Here is a 16,526-nt window from a genome sequence, read left to right as displayed (position 1 = left end):
ACTGAAACACACAGTGATCCTCGATCCAAGTTGGAGCGCCGAGTGTGAAATTCTCTTTAAGGCGACTCTGCTGTCTCCTCTTACAGAAGCCGGCCATTCAGACCAGGCTGCAGCTTTCCACTTGAACTTTGACCCAGGGAGACTGTATGATACTATCACAGAGTGTGAATGTATCTCTGTCTGTCAGTGTCCATTTGTACTTTATAGTGTCTCCACAACATTTTCCTGCATGTCTCACTGCGCTTAGACTCCCATTCAATTTCTTCTCCCTTCGCTCTGTTCCCCAACTGCTTTTTTTATTCCTGGCACAATAAATATCACTTTCTAAATACCATCTCAGGTTGTGTTCAAAGTACATCTTTGTAGTGTGGTTGTGCCACACAGGCAGGCTATTTATAAAGCGTACCAGTCCTCATTCCTGCTCTGTACTGTGGGATCTTTCAGTGACCTTCACTGGAGACTGTGGGGCCTGCTGACTGTGCTGCATTGCTATAAGGGGAGGAGCACGGCGAGGGTTAAACTGGAGGAGAAGGATTTTTACATTGCTACGCTGAATATGTTTGGTATTCAGGTGCATAATGCCAAGTATACTTCCTTAAATCACAGTTTAATATCATTTCTGTGGAATGTTTCAGGAAGTATGTTTGTGAATATAAAATACTGCTTGTTTTGTCGGTCTAATAAATGCCAATATACACCAATCTGCTTCTTTCCCTTGAGGACCAGAAAGCAAACTTTCTGGACCCGTGCCACGCTGGGACAGCCCTCCACCGGTAATGATGTCATTGCTGTTTCTATCCCACAGAGGACACTGCAGATGTGGGCTGAATGCAGCATGTGTGTGTGTGTGTGCAGATGTAACAGTGTGTATGTATGGAGAGTGTGAGTGAAAAGAGAGTGGAGAGGAAGAGAGTGCATACATAATGCAAATAAATCTGGAACAGGTTTGGTTCAAGGCTTCCGAAAAGAGGTCAGGTTATAAAATATTTACAGTAATCACATTTTTGTCTTTCGTACAGTTTCTATCATCTCTGTACTGAGATACAGTGTATATGTCTTCAATATCTACATAGTTTTAAAGGGGCAATGTGTAAGAATTTAACCTAAAAACTAAAACTATTAACAGAATATAAAGAAATGAAAGTTTTTGACTGTATGTCAAAGACATCCAGGTGCTGTATTGTGTTGTAGAGATATCTATTGAAGTTAGCATGCCAACCAGCTAGCCCTGAGCCACTTTGCAACATAAAAAGTGATACGATGGTAAACAGCACCAGCACTCCCCCTGGTGGTATGAGCTCCCAGTCCAGGCAGAGTCATCTAATAGGAGCATTAGCTGCACCACTAGCTAGCAGTTAGTCTAAGAGAGTATTACCTCGACACATGTCCAATTTTGTTTTTTACATGTTACACTGAGAATTTATTTTAAAAGATGGCCACACAGTCAAGTTAATTGTTTTATTCACAGATAATCTCTCTTGTAGAAACTTGAACAATCGTGGGGATCAAGATCAGTATCAGTAGACAAAATCTCAGCATCTCAACATAAAGTAGAAGACACAATGTCAATATATATGGAAGGACTGAGGAAAAGGCATTTTATGAGGAATATGTGCAGTCTGCTGGTCTTTGCACCGGCCCTCCTATGACACTAACACCATTACTGTACCTTTTATTTAGCTGAAAACACAACACTGACCCCTGGCTGCACTTTGAAAACACTGTGACTAAGATGTACCGATTGAACAAGTTATGTTGTTGACACACAATAGGACAATAATAACAAAAATCTTCATGTAAATAATCATGTAAACAACAGAGTGAAAATAGGTTCATCGTAAATTTCAACTGCGGCTGAAATCACTCTCAGTCTCTTCTCATGACGACACCCTGAGTACTGACGGTTCACTTGAGGGGAAAAAAAAGATTAAAAAGTACAAAATGCAACTTCCTGTTGCAGGCACTGTGGTATAACAGTTTCTCTAGATCAGCTTGGCAACCTTTACATCCTTTTAGCTCACCTTCTCAAAACAATCTGCAGATCACAACAATAAAAATGACACAAAGTTAATCTCGTCGCAGTTTCTGGTTTTGCATGTTTTAGGCCATTAAGTACATACTGCATGTAGTTTTTCTGCCATTTAAATTTTGGAATAACAAGACAATTTTTCACTGCATGCAAGTGTTATGACAATAAAGTTGATTGAAATGATTGAAAAGCATTAAATGTATGAGCTGTGTTGTTAGAAAATCAAATTCAGAGGTAAAACTTCTGTGCATGTTGTGAATTTAATCTCTTTTTTGCAAAGAGAAATTGCATTTTTGCACCTGACGCTCAAACTGCAGAGACTGAAGTGTGCGTGAATGCGGTCCCTGATGAAAACTGTTGACAGTAACAAACTTAAGGCAATTAAATGTCTCCTATGATTGATCACCTAGCTAAATGAGCTATCCAGGAGTTAATTGTAGGTAAAATAAAATTTAAATGGTCAACAGGAATGTAGACAGCAGAATAGGAGAGTTGTACTTCATAAAGCTGGCATATTGAGGGATGTCCGTCTGCGGTGTGGCCTGATTGAGCCACGCGAGTCCACAACCCTACTTAAGACAGCCTCCCCCATTGCCTTGTAAGATAACCTGATGAAGGTCTAAGTACCGAATCGTTGTTAATAAACTTAATTGCAAGTGAAGTGGACAGTGTGCGGGAGTCTTTTTCCTGATTTTGTCGGCCCTCGGTCTTCTCCTACGCGCCTGTTGACCCTAAGGTGTGCAAAAGCTGCACTCTGTACTTCATAAAGCTAAAACATGCAAAGGCACCAGTGCAGCCCTTTAAGGTTGTTCAATATTTTCACAGTGACATTTACGCATGAGGAAAAACCTTAAGTTAAAGTCAGACTTAAGTGCGGAGAATTTACCTGGAAACAACCCAGGTAGTGAACTTTCCCCTGTGCATCCTCTCATGAGTGTGAGCTCGGCTCCAAAATAAAAAACATTGCGCTCTCACACACTTAAATGTCCCTGAACATCTCCTGTCTAAGGGCTCTGTGAGCCCTCTGGCTCCTCCTTGATGGTGCGGTAGTGCTGTGGCTGGTTCTGAGCCAGAGGAGAGTCTGTTTGGAGAAACAGGGCCGGTCGACTCTTCAGGGGTCGCAGGAACTTCCGCGATGTCACCAGATCACCGTAGCCCTGGGAGTGTGAGAAGGCGTAGCCAGACCGACGGGTGCTGATACGCCTGGGAAGCTTGCGAGGTGTAGGAGCTGGCAGCGCCTCCTTCCGCATCTTATATCTCACCTACAGGAGGGAGGGACCAGTCATCAATATGGTCTTAACATGGCTGCATACGTTCATGCTGGACAGTGAAGTGCTATTAATACACATGGGTGCACATGGGCTCCTCCGGGTGCAGATATTTTTACAATGATAGACTAACATTTCCCACTGCACACAGTCTCCTAGCTTATACACTATTTCATATAACATTTATAGCTTCTTACCACCTAATTTTAATATGTAAGCAATCAGGTTCTTAAGTAGCTAGTTACTGAATGTTTAAGTAGTCTAATGCTAACTACCATGCTGCTAGCTGGGTTTGACCAGAGATCAGAGAAGAAGGAGACAAGGAAACAAATATCACATTTCTGTAATCTAAATTACACTAAGCATGTGGCGGTACTGGCAGAATAATGCTTACAGGCCAGCCCGACCTACATACAAATATAAACAAAACCAATAAACAAATGCCTCTTCTGGGTATAATAAACAAATGTGCTCCTACAAGCCCCAGGGAAATATAATGTCAAAATGAAGGTGTATGGGGCTTGGGTTTCAAGGGGTTCCTGAATAAACCCAGTTTCCTCAGTAGAATGATGTGGGCAGCAAAGAAAACACAATAGGGCCTAAACAGACCAGAGTTTCTGACTGGCAATCTAAGGGGAATGAGGTTCTTAGTGGGTCGGGAACAGATTCAGACTGAGGGTGAGAGCCCCCTGTGTGCCATTCCCCACCTCTTTTAAGCCTTCACAAAAAGGGTGTCATCACACCATGACTGGCTGGGAGGGAAATGCCCCAAGCTGCTTCCACTCCTCAATCAGGAGTCAGTCTTCCCACCCTGTACACAGGTGATCTGAATCCCCTGCAATTAGGCTTGAGAGATTTTGGAAAATCAGCCCAAAACAAAGAGAGACAGCAAGTCTCAAACAATGGGACCGCTACAAGCAAATGTTGATCAATCTACGATAGTCGTCCTTTTTTGCTGCTGTAATTATTATACATATATCCCTCTAATGTACTTAACATATCAGAAGGCCAAATTGTAACATCAAAGAAAATGTGGCAGAGTTTGAATGAAGTTACACCAGAAGTATAACTTTTAAAACGGGGAGTACACAGCAAACAATGTTTCATGTGTTCTCACCTTGTCATTGATGGTCGGCCGAAGCAGAATGAGAATGAAGCGGAAAGCCACCACAGGCAGAATACAGAGGAGGGAAGTCAGGAAGATGGTCAGCCAAACGTTCGGCTGGTTCAGAGAGTTTCTTGCCGTACCTGCAGTTCCAAAAGCACCAGACAAGCAGTCAGAGTCACAAAGTAAAATGTGTTTGGGTTATACATGACTGCACACATTTAAAAGGGTAAAGAGTCGATGCACAAACCACAAAAAACTGATAGAAATCTGTAGATGGAGACTTGAGGCGCAGCAGGATTATTGGAAACCTCATTCTCACCTACTTTTCATTGTTGTTGGACTGTGATACTGTAAACCATATGAACCTGTACATGTTGGGCTACACTTTCCAAAGTATAAAATCTGAAGACGTGGGCACCGACCACCTCTCAGCCTCCATAAAAGACCTGAATCAACTCACCAATGAAAGGGAAAGCGGAGGTGAAGATGAAAAACATGCCGTTGCTGTACATGGTGAAGGTGACGGCAAAGTAAGCGGCCAGGCTGCCCCATATGAAAAACTGGTTCACTGCTGTCCAGTAATGGGTGTCCAGACACAGCTGAAACATATAATGTTGAGTGCACACATTCAAATCAATATTTAATCCTGTAATTTGTCTGTTAGGTTTAGTCACAGGACTGTGTTCCTCACCTGTATGCTCACTACAAACAGCAGGCAGGTCTGCGCCAGTAAAGCGAACGACTGATAGTCGGCGATGTCTTTGCCGTCGTCTCGGACCGTGTCGTATATGGCGGCCCACGGGATGAAGAAGAGGATGAGGGAGCTGTAGCAGCTGTGCATCATGCAGCGCACAAAGGCTTTCTTGCTGAAGTACATGTTCAGCTGGCCCGGAGTGTAGAGCTGAGGATACTGGAAACTCCAGCGGTCGTTCACATCCTACAGAAACAGATGGTTAGAGAAGGACGAGGATACAGACACCAGGGTGTAAACTTCTGATCATTTATATGATATTAAACAAAGAAGAAGCTGAATTTGAGTTGAAACTAATGAGTAATTTTCCCCTCAGTACATACCTGGTCAAAGATACTCATGCCAAGGACAGGGAGAGCTGTATAAACCAGGTTATACACAGTGATGAACCACTCGTCATACACAGTCTATGAACAAGAACAACAAAGACAACATGTAGTAAAGCAGTAATAACACTGTATGTATTCATTGTAATGCAGATTTTATCTTACCCATTGAGTTATGTAACATAATACCAACACACGTCCCTCACCTGAGCAGAGAAGCCGCAGAAGAAGGCGTACCAGAAATGCACAAAGGTGAAGGTGAAGTTCTTGTAGAAGAAGTATCGTAGGAACTTGCACATGCGCAGGTAGGACCAGCGCCCGTGCACCAGCAGGAGGCGCTGAAGGTAACGGAACTGGGCGAAGGAGTAGTCGCTGGAGAGGACGGCCTGCATGCCCTCCTGACCGCTGATGCCGACGCCGATATGAGCAGCTGTTGGACAGACAGGAGAGAGACTGGTTCTAACACAACTCTCTGGCGCTCGAGGTTTGTGTTAGAGTCCGAGCTAAATGAGATTACCCTTGATCATGCTGACATCGTTGGCCCCATCCCCGATTGCCAGAGTGACAGCCTGCTTGTACTTCTTGACCAGCTGAACCACCTGGGCCTTCTGCAGAGGGGTAACCCTGCAGCAGATCACTGTCTGACACATGCACGCCGTCCTCAGCAGCTCCAGCTGCAGGTTCTTCTCCAGCGCAAAGGCCTGAGGACGGAAAGGAAGAAGGGATTACTGGATTGTACTGAGGTCAGGCAGCCCCTGAAAGATTTCAACCAGACACTAAGATGAATGCCCTCTTCACACTGTCAGGCAAGCAGTCAATTCTAGTTTTACATTTAGTTAAACTTAGCTGCTTATATTGAGTCTATTCCTTGTTGCTTTAGCAGCTGCTAGAAGTGGAGGTGTGTCAGAAGAAGCCCTCTCACCAGACTGTGTCCATTGATGATGAGGCCGTAGTCTCCATGCACTGTCTCATCCTGCACAGTCTCAGTCTTCTGAAGCCAGAACAGGCCGGCACGTTCCTTAACCACCGACGGCTCGTCCGCAGAATCTGGACACATTTTCCTTCTTGCGTTCCTAAAAAACAGGAGGATCGTTGACAATAAAAACATTATGAGGGCAGGGCTTAAGTCGTATCATGCCAGTGGCAGTTAATTTAGCTTAATGATCAACTTCAGTCAGGCACTCCTCTTTCTCATGGCCGTTTGACAGTAAACACGTCGCCTCCTTCAGTGGATTTCGAAAAAGTCGCTGTATTTGTGCAAATCTCCTTTTGTCTCCTCGTCATTTTACTACCAGTGAACATGAGTGTGCTTTCTGTTTTCTACCTGGCAGACTTCAAATGACATTTGACTATGACTATAAAACTATGGACAACTTCCTCTCCCCTGCAATAAACAAACAATGCCCTGTTTATTCCTGTCATCTACAGGGATCTCCAACTGTTACATGAAGATTTAGCGTTGGCATTTAATGATGTCATGCATCTGGCCACCATGTGCTCTGTACTGTTTCACAGGGTTTTTGTTTTAACATGTCTTAGTTGAAAACATAGAAAGTCAGCTCGAGTCGAGGCTTTCAGCCAGCTAGCAGAACTGTAGCGTTAGCTTCCAGAAGCTACGCCTGATAATGTTTGCCAGCAGCAGTTCTCAGATCAGCTGATTACATCCACAGTGGTAGAAGTGAGCAGCCTGTGTGAAGTCAAGGACACATTGTTCACACAATCACAGCCAATTTCGAGTGGTCTGCCTGCCTGTGTTTAAAAACAAACAGACTTTCTATATTCTCTTCTAGTCATTGTTCGACTCACTCGAGCTCCTCTTTGACTCCTTCAGCCGTGTTTGCTGCCACAATGAAAATCTCCTTCATGTCCTCTCTCAGCATGTTGCAGGAGTAGCCGATATTCTCCGCCGTCTCTGTTCAAAAACATCAATATTTACAATGAATGTGATGCAATTCATCTGTCAAACATGACAATCATTCACTCTCTGGCTCTGACTATTTCACATGATATTACTGTATAACTTAACACATCACTCACCCTGTTTATCTCCAGTCAACACCCAGATTTTGATGTCAGCTTTAGCCAGCTGCTCGATGGTCTGTGGCACGCCATCCTGCAGCTTGTCCTCCACAGCTGTCGCTCCCAAAAGCTAAAAACACCAACAGAGTACAGAGTGGTGAGTTGAACAGGTTTCATTCTGTGATGAATAAAAACAGTCAGTTTTTCAGCGGGCAGGCTAACCATCAGGTCTTTCTCTATCTCTTCATAAAGCTCGTCGAGTCTCTCCTCTCGTCCATCCATGGCGGTGCTGGCGTCGTGGTGGCGCCTTTTCCACTCGTCCATGTAACTCTCATCCAAGTCCTTGTAGGCCAGAACCAGCGTGCGGAGGCCTTCGCCTGCGTACTCCTATTTTGGTGATGAACAGTTCGAAAGAAAAGTCTTGAGGAATTCTGCATGTGCGTGAGTTTTATGTCAGCATACGCATCACAAAAATCCAACCACATCACTCACGTTGAGGTGTTTGGTGGTAACTTCCATTAGTTTGTTACAGGACGGGTGGAGTCTCTCATAGATGATGGTGTCTGCCCCTTTGCAGAACAGAGTCAGCTTGCCTTCGGGGCTGCGCACTGGAAATCATGGTGGAAGTTGCTTAACATAAACTCGGAAAAGAGGTCCTTGAATGCACCAACAGGGACTGTTTTGAAACATTTATACACACATTGTGCCACTGTTCTCTCTCACCTATGACTGACATTCTCTTGCGCACATTATTGAAGTCAAGAACGGCCAGAAGTTCGTAGACGACTTGTCGACCCATCTCCATGACCGTGATGGACTCTGGCGTGCGCTGGCGGAACACGAACCCGAAGTTTCTTGCCGCGGTCACCAGAGCGCCCTCGTCAGGTGACTGAGCCTGATAGTGGAGCTCCCCTGCCAGGAGGTAAAGATTGCAAGAAAGGAGAGGAAGGAACAAAGTTAGTACTTTCACTATAAGATGTTTTCTAATCTCCGTTAGTGGACGCTCACCCTCTTTCTTTTCCTCGGGCATGACAGTGTGGCACAAAGCCAGCAGGCGGAAGAAGGCCTGAGCCTCCAGGTTTCCCTCTTTCACCGTCTCCACCAGACTGTGGTCGTGAAAGTCGAACTTTGGATCAGCCAGACGGTTCCAGGAGAAGTCCACTTTCTCCGTCTTCTGCAGAGAAACAGAAGCAGTGGAGAGAAGCAAGAAAAAGTTAGAGGATTACTTGACAAATACTTCACAAGAATATACAATCATGTGTATGTGATCTCACTCTCACCTCTGTTATTTCCACCCTTTGTCCCGCAAAGTCAAACAGCTCGCCTGAACAACAGAGAAACACACTCCAGAGTCAGTAATCCAGCCCACACTGCTGTGTGATTTAACGCTTTAGTTGAGCTCACCGTAAGCTTTCCCGTTGATGGAGCACTTGTTGAAAGTCATGATGTTCTGCGTCAGGGTGCCGGTCTTGTCGCTGAAGATGTATTTGATCTGGCCCAGCTCCTCGTTGAGCGTGGTGGTCCTCGCCTGTGCAGGAGTGTCACTCTTTGGATAATACATCTTCCTGTCCCAGTCTATGAAGAAGCTGTTGCCCAGACGGATGATCTCCACACTGACGTTGACACACACAGGGACAAATGTGAGGCAAAGAGGGAACAACTTGAACTTTTTGTTGCTTTCTGATTTCATTCTCTTTCTGTGCTACAACGTACCTGACATAGAGAGAAATGGGCACCACAGTGTTGAGGACGATGACGTAAGACCAGAAGGTGAGGAAGGACGAGAGACCGGCGTCAACCCCCTGTTCACGAGGCAGGAAGGCTGTGAACACCGAGCCCTCCTTGAACTCCCAGATTGCATTGCCGATGGCCAGAACGGTGCACATTGATGCCAGGAAACCAAAGATCTGATGGAAAAAAGACTTTTCAGTCTGCTGTCAGTGATCAGCACCTCTTTACAGCCCCTGGTGTGCGTTACCCCCCTATGATGTGAGGTGAATGTTTAACATTTTCAGCTTAAGTGTACGTGTGAGCTTATGTGTGTTTGTGTGTGCAAGGACGTTAAACTCACACACAACACCAGGACATTCATCAGGTGATCGATGCTCGTCCTTTTGAACGTCGTCTTCCCACTGTTCTGCATCAGCTTGGTGTCGGGACCTGGACAGGTTCAATCTCTTGTTCATATACACTGACAATAAGGCAATAAGGCATCAAATGCTAACACTGAAAGCAGGTTAGTCACGTTAAACTGGTAACGTTAGCTTATCGATTAAGGATAACGTTAGACCGTCAACATTAGCTCAACAGTTAAGGCTAACATTAGACTGGTAACGTCAGCTTAACAATTAAGACTCATGTTAGACTGGTAACGTTAGCTTAACAATAATGCTAACTAGGCTACTAGCTAACTACAACATTCAACCGACAAACATGAGCTAGTAACATTAGATAAAGTTATTATTATTAGCCTTACCATCATCATTATCCTTCTATATTTAATTAATTATTATTCACAGCTGTATTTTACTGTTATGTTATGTATTACTTTGTTGTCGTCTGTCTTGTTCATAATAAAAAATATGAATTTTCCCAATGCAGCACCTGCGGGGCCCCTGCATACTTGGGCGGTGCACCCCAAGCATAGCTGTGTTTCCTACATTTTGGGCTGCATCATCATATTGAGCGAGTAACTGCTACCTGCAGGCAGGTACGTGCTACCTGCGGGTACCTTCTATCTGTGGTACCTGCTACCTGCGGTACCTGCTACCTGCTTCTACCTGTGGGTACCTGCTACCTGCTAGTACCTGCTACCTGCTTCTACCTGCGGGTACCTGCTACCTGCTAATACCTGCTACCTGCGGGTACCTGCTACCTGTGGGTACCTGCTACCTGCTTCTGCCTCTGGGTACCTGCTACCTGTGGGTACCTGCTACCTGCTTCTACCTCTGGGTACCTGCTACCTGTGGGTACCTGCTACCTGCTTCTGCCTCTGGGTACCTGCTACCTGTGGGTACCTGCTACCTGCTGGTACCTGCTACTAGCTAGCAGCTGGTGAGAGATGAGTTACCTCCGAAGATGACCAGGCCGAAGCACCACTCGGTGTTCCTCAGAGTACATCCTCTCAGCAGGACCTTGTCGTTGTCCAAGGCGTACGTCTGTTCGCTCAGAGACAGGATCCCCTTGAACTTGTCCAGACGGTTGTTGGGAGGCTCACATCGCACTTCACCTGAGAGAGCCAGAGGTTAGTGTCAGAGACACATCCAAGATAGTTCACAGGTTTCGTATGGATGATCTGGCTGATAAAGGCAGTTATAGGCTAAGACCTTCGTCGTGTTCAAGTGTGGAAATTTTACAGCCAACGTTAGCTCATGTAGCCTACTTAGAGGTGAGAGTTAGTTAGTTAGGCTAGTCTGAAACAGCATATTTGCAGTATCACAGCTATTGTTAGCTATTTGTAATGTCGTCTGAATTCTCTGCCTCCAGCTTCTTAATGTGAATATTTTACCATGTATTTCCTCCTGTATGACAGTAAACTGAATATCTGTGGTTGTTGGACACGACAAGACATTTGAGAACATCATCTCGGGCTTTGCTAAACACTTATTGATTTTTTTATAGACCAAACAACTAATCGATTAATCAAGAAAAAAAATCTTTACTACCCACTGAAGAAGTGTATTATTTCCGTAAAATGAAACTTAATAGGCGGATTGCAATTCTCTAAATATAGCCGTCTGTTTAACATTTCTTCTCTTCAGCTTCTCACCATTGAAAGCAGCCAGTGCATCTATGTTGTCTCCCAGCTCTCCAGTTACAGTCAGGGCCTGTTTCACCTTCAGATTGGTTTCACTGCGGGGAGACCAAGAGGACATGAGAAGGATGTGACAGAAGAGTGAGACATCAGTTGTCAGGTGTTCAACACTCACCCATCTAACTCAGCTGTTTCTACGTAGACCAGATTGAGAGGCTCACTGCTGGACAGCAGCAGGAGGTCCGCCTACAAAATAAAGCATTACAGTACAGACGAGTGAAGGATAGAAGATAGTACGATTAGATAAACTTGTGTGGACTTTGTCTTGGACTCGTTATCTCTGAAAGCATCGAAGCATAAAGATCAGTAATGTGTTATAAAATGCCATAAATCTCCCACAGGTGATGTTACAGAAATAAATCTTTCTAATCTTTATTGTGGCGTAGTGATACTCACCGTGACAAACTCGTTATTCTCCAGTTTAATTATATCTCCAACCTGAACGCTCATCCATTTTTCCTTCTTCAGTCTGCCATATAAACATAAAACGTACCATGACATCACAACACTGCACACAGAGCCATACAAAACATGACTTCTTTAAGGTCAAAACTGCTTGTTTGTGAAATCTGTATCTGAAGTGACTCACTGTCCATCGACGAGGACGTCCACCATGCGGTTATTCACCTGCTTGTCGCTTTTGTGTCTGTTCTACTCAGAAGATGCAGGATAAAGAGAAAACATCGTTTGTTGTAGAGACGTCGTTTTGATTAAAATTACACAGTCGCTTATGATTTTGTCCTAATGTCGACTGGGATTCAGCTGAAGTCCCAAGTGATCATTATGATTGCAGCTTACTATGTCATCGTTGGCGTCCTTCACCGCTGTGATAGACAGCACCAGAAACAGAGGGACAGCCGTGGTGAACCAGGAGAGAGAGGACACTTGTGGGATTACCTGTGAACAGAACACACACACACACACACACACACACACACACACACACACACACACACACACACACACACACACACACACACACACACACACATTTCAAATGATTTAGTACCTTTCATCTGTAGGACTGAAAGATGCTCTGAGGTCAAACTCCTTCACTGAATACTTTGTGGATAACATCTGCAAAAACATCATGACTGAACAATGTTAATGCTTTACGCCTCGTTTCCACACAGTTTTGTTTCATGTAATGAATTACATAACTATCGGGGTCAAAAAGGCCAATAGGATTTTCAACTTTTCCGATAAAATCCTTTAGGACTGCTACATACGAGAAAAATGTTTGGTTCTTTTAGGATCTCCTCCTGGAAATCTGTTTTTATTCCACTAGTTCAAATAAAACCCCTCAGGATTCCTTTCAGTTTCTTTAAAAAATCCTTTAAGACTTTGTCTGAAAACAAATGTTCGGTTCTTGTGGGATTTTCAGTCATCTTGTTTTTAATTTCCATCGGATCTTACATATTTTTTAAACTTTGACTTTGATACATTTTAGTTACGGGACTCTTATTTCTTATTCTAAATCTATGCTGGGTTCTTGTAAAATCATATTAAGTCAGTGCAGTACTAGTAGTTTGTTAAAAATGCTCTATAACACATTACACATGGTTCAGTCTCATAGTGAGGGTGTGTCATCTAATGGTTTTCTGTCAATCAATCACAAATCATCACCTTAGAGGGATATTCAATGTAGCGTCCTATGATTTAATGCAAGCTCTGGTTAAAATAATGATAATGATAATAACAATAACAACTACTGTTATTATTATTGTTATTGTTATTATTATCACATCACACACACGTCCAACAGCAGCGTTGCTGTGTGTATACACACCTTGTTTTCAATGCCAGGCAATACATTTCTTTATGAATGACTAGTAAAGCCACTGCTAATATGAGAAAGGAGCACAGAGGTTTATCGAGAAAAAAAACAGGATTTGACTGATGCACGGCGACAAATATCTGTGAAATATTTTATTAAAAGATGAATGAAACAACGTTATGTGAGCACTGAACATGTGGCATAGCATCCTACAAATGTTATTTAAGTAAGCCGCCAGACTTTTCACTTTATGCTTATGCTTTACGTTTTTATGCTGACTTACAGTTTGTCTGAAGTGTAAAGCACTAAAGTTGCTAGAGTTTCACAGACACATCAGAGTGGACTCACTCATATATGTACACAGAACTATGTGGAAATGACCCCACACATACAGTCCTTGTTGACATGCGTCACAGCACTTGAGCAGGTAAACAGAGGAAAGTGTCTACCTGAAGGATCATGAGGAAGAGGAAGTAGGCGTTGGCGAGCCTCCGGAACTGCTCGAAGAGGTTGAGCGGCAGGAAGGTGAAGATGTTGTATTTGGAGGTCTTGATGGCATTGTTCTGACGCAGAGGGGAGACGAGTGTAACATGTAATCTCATACAATACAGCATGACTTACACGTGTGAGAATACAGTTTCTGAAAGGACAGCAGGCATCTGTTGAATTCCCACAGAGGGTTTTTCTTTCTATACTTACAGCGTAGTGGTACGACAGGTTAAACGGCCTGTCATTAGCTCGCAAGTGTCTCTCCTCCTCTGTAAAGAAGATGGAGAGCAAGAGAGGGATGAAGATGTTGCAGCAGCACTGGGAGAAAATTGTCTCTTCAGTCGTCAAGTACATGAAGCATTAGTGCTATTCATAGAGCTGCAACAATGATGCTGTTAACCAAGGTCAAACATTTGCCTGTTCCAGCAGGTTAAATGGGTCATAACGAAAGTAAATGAAGAGTCTTTGGATTTTGGGCCGTTGGTTGGACAAAAGCAGCGATTTATGGATAATAAAAACGATCGTTAGTTGCATCTCTAGCTGTTAAAAACACATAAAACATAGTTACTTAATGTTGAATGCACAACTCAGCGTCAGTACTCACCTCCCTTTTGCTCTTTTCCGCACAACTGGCCAAAGTATGACGACACAGACCCCATCTTTAGCTCAGTTTCTCCATATTTCACACCTGGAGGAAGAGCATGTGTGTGTTTATCACAGAGTGACGGATAGTTAGTGAAGCAAAGAGACATTCGTGTAGTTAAACTAGACCCAGATCACACCTGGAAGGGGAAACTGTGTGGCAAAAGCAAAGGGGGAACCAGTTTATTTATGGAAGGTCATGTAAGAAACAGTTGTAGTTCAGTGTAAAGATCTGTATACTGAATACAAACAGGGAACATCTGCTAAAATACAGTCATGAAGAGTTCAGAGAAGGATTAAAACATAATGAAATGAAACATGACATCGTAGAGAAGGAAAACACGTCAGACATGCACGAGTCTCTCTTTCAGGTAATATCAGGCAACATCCTCGACACTTTATCTGTGCTGCAGAGCTGTAAAAACATCGAGCCACTCCTTTCTCAACCCTTTGTACCAGAGAGAGATCTACAGCAGATAATCCATAACCACAATGATTAAGATAATGATACGACCAAGGACGTTTGACTTGTTCAGAGTGCCATTCAACATTAAATTATGAATAGACGACAGAAAATAAAGTCTTTGCTTCATATTTTTGACATCTTCCGCTTTTTCTGCATCTTGGGACGGCAGATAATTTCCACAATGGAACAAAAGGAAAATTAAATGTTCACTTGGCCGGAAGTCAGTACCCTGTATATACATCCAATTCCTTGTATTTTCAAAATGAGCCAAAAAGAAAACATTAAATCATCTTTTCTCACCCTTGCACTGTGCTTCTTAGCAAATATCCTGATTTGTATTGATGTACACTTTAGAAAACCAAAGCCAGCTCCAAACAAAAGAGGGTCCCTGTTATCTTTCTCCTCACAGTCACAAAACTATGAAATCGAAACAAGTTACTATGAATCTGAAGTGACCAGGCTTGGACTTTGAGGCCCTTTGTGATCTTTTTTTCATAAGAGTATAAATCCACCATTTTCCCAATGTCTGAAGGCAAATGAACTATCAGCCACGTACCTCAAAACAAAAATGTGATCTCTTGTGTCCTTTAAGTCCTGCTCACACATAGACGCAGGAACATGAGGCCCAATGAACGAAAGAGAGGGAAAAAGCTTCAATCCTCCCTTTGCTTCCGCCTCAGACAGAGTAAATCCAGGCCCTCGTCTGGGCCCCGTGTGGACGTCCGGGCACCAGCCTCGTCCCAGACAGAGAAGGGGGTTCAACTGGGGCCTCCAGCCGGATGAAAGACGCGCTGAATAGACGTGGTGTTATGGCGAGAGTGGCGCCCACAGTAGAGGTTTCAGGTTCATGCAGGAAGAGCTGGGATCTCCCTGTGCCCAACAGCTCAGGGCTTGAGCAAACAGTGCAGCGATCTTTGGACCTGGATGGTGAGACGAGGCAGGAGTGGAGGGGCAGTAAAACAACAGTACAGGTGAATGGCTCCAGCCAATCAGGGCCAACATCATGGTTGTGATCTGGGTAGCCAGGTTTGTAACACACCTTGTGATGGGTGCGCATGCTCAGAGAATCAGGACTTATCTCTGTTTTCCACATCAACTTCCTTAATCTAAGTCACATTTAGCTTTGTTTAAAGGTGCAGGAAAAGCATTTATGTTTATTTATGTTCCGTCAGTTCAGAATAGTGTGACTTCATGGCCGATGTGCACGTCCAGGTGCTTTCAGAAATGGAATTTAATACCTGGGCTCCAACACAAAGGAACACTGTATCGTCCAGGGGACCTCAACATGAACCGCTTGCTAAATTAGTTATTGTGTGAGCGTGCAAGGTGTGTGTGCCTGCAAGCACACAGACATGAACATCCACCTGCATGTATGCACAGAGTCAAACAGCTGTAGAATAGACCTGATGGTTGTGTTTGGAAGATGAAGAGAAGCTCTGACCCCAACAGGAAACACTGAAGCATGTGATGTGGATCAGTTACCAGATTATTAAAGTGATGATATCAAATTCCTCTGATTGTTAAACAAGAAGATTCATAATGGCATTTCTGATTGAATTAATCATTTCTTAAAATATTGCAATATTTTTTTGGGCTATGGTTACAGACTATCTCTCTGCCACCGCACGCTCGTATTTTGAGTGTAATTCATTTTTTTTTAAAAGGACAAAACACAACAAAGGTAAAGATTAATTTAATTTTTTAATATTTATACATTTTTTACATTTTTATTTTCTATAGATATTGTGCTTAATATCATTATCGTGAATTCTTTAGGCCGTGATAATCATGAAACAAAAATCTGATATGGTGATAGCCCAGGCTAGGACTGGGACTA

At 43.5% G+C, this 16,526-nt stretch overlaps 1 protein-coding gene across 1 annotated transcript; it reads right to left on the bottom strand.

Moving 5' to 3' along the window:
- Positions 1-1,444: 1,444 nt before the first annotated feature.
- On the bottom strand, positions 1,445-15,515 carry atp8b5b (ATPase phospholipid transporting 8B5b). Its single transcript, XM_073477517.1, has 28 exons — positions 15,246-15,515; positions 14,186-14,269; positions 13,792-13,850; positions 13,542-13,655; positions 12,114-12,212; positions 11,905-11,966; positions 11,712-11,784; positions 11,431-11,501; positions 11,271-11,353; positions 10,572-10,730; positions 9,573-9,661; positions 9,215-9,408; positions 8,906-9,114; positions 8,782-8,825; positions 8,510-8,675; positions 8,225-8,413; positions 7,994-8,109; positions 7,724-7,888; positions 7,520-7,631; positions 7,289-7,394; positions 6,405-6,555; positions 6,000-6,183; positions 5,689-5,912; positions 5,480-5,563; positions 5,097-5,342; positions 4,866-5,004; positions 4,415-4,545; positions 1,445-3,291 (listed from the first exon to the last, which is right to left on the bottom strand). The coding sequence occupies exons 2-28, from the start codon at positions 14,238-14,240 to the stop codon at positions 3,034-3,036; spliced, it is 3,582 nt and encodes a 1,193-aa protein (XP_073333618.1). The 5' UTR covers positions 14,241-14,269; positions 15,246-15,515; the 3' UTR covers positions 1,445-3,033.
- Positions 15,516-16,526: the final 1,011 nt, after the last annotated feature.

The sequence above is a fragment of the Pagrus major genome, chromosome 12 (assembly GCF_040436345.1).
Source record: "Pagrus major chromosome 12, Pma_NU_1.0".
NCBI lineage: Eukaryota > Metazoa > Chordata > Actinopteri > Spariformes > Sparidae > Pagrus > Pagrus major.
This window is presented reverse-complemented; position numbering and strand designations above follow the sequence as displayed.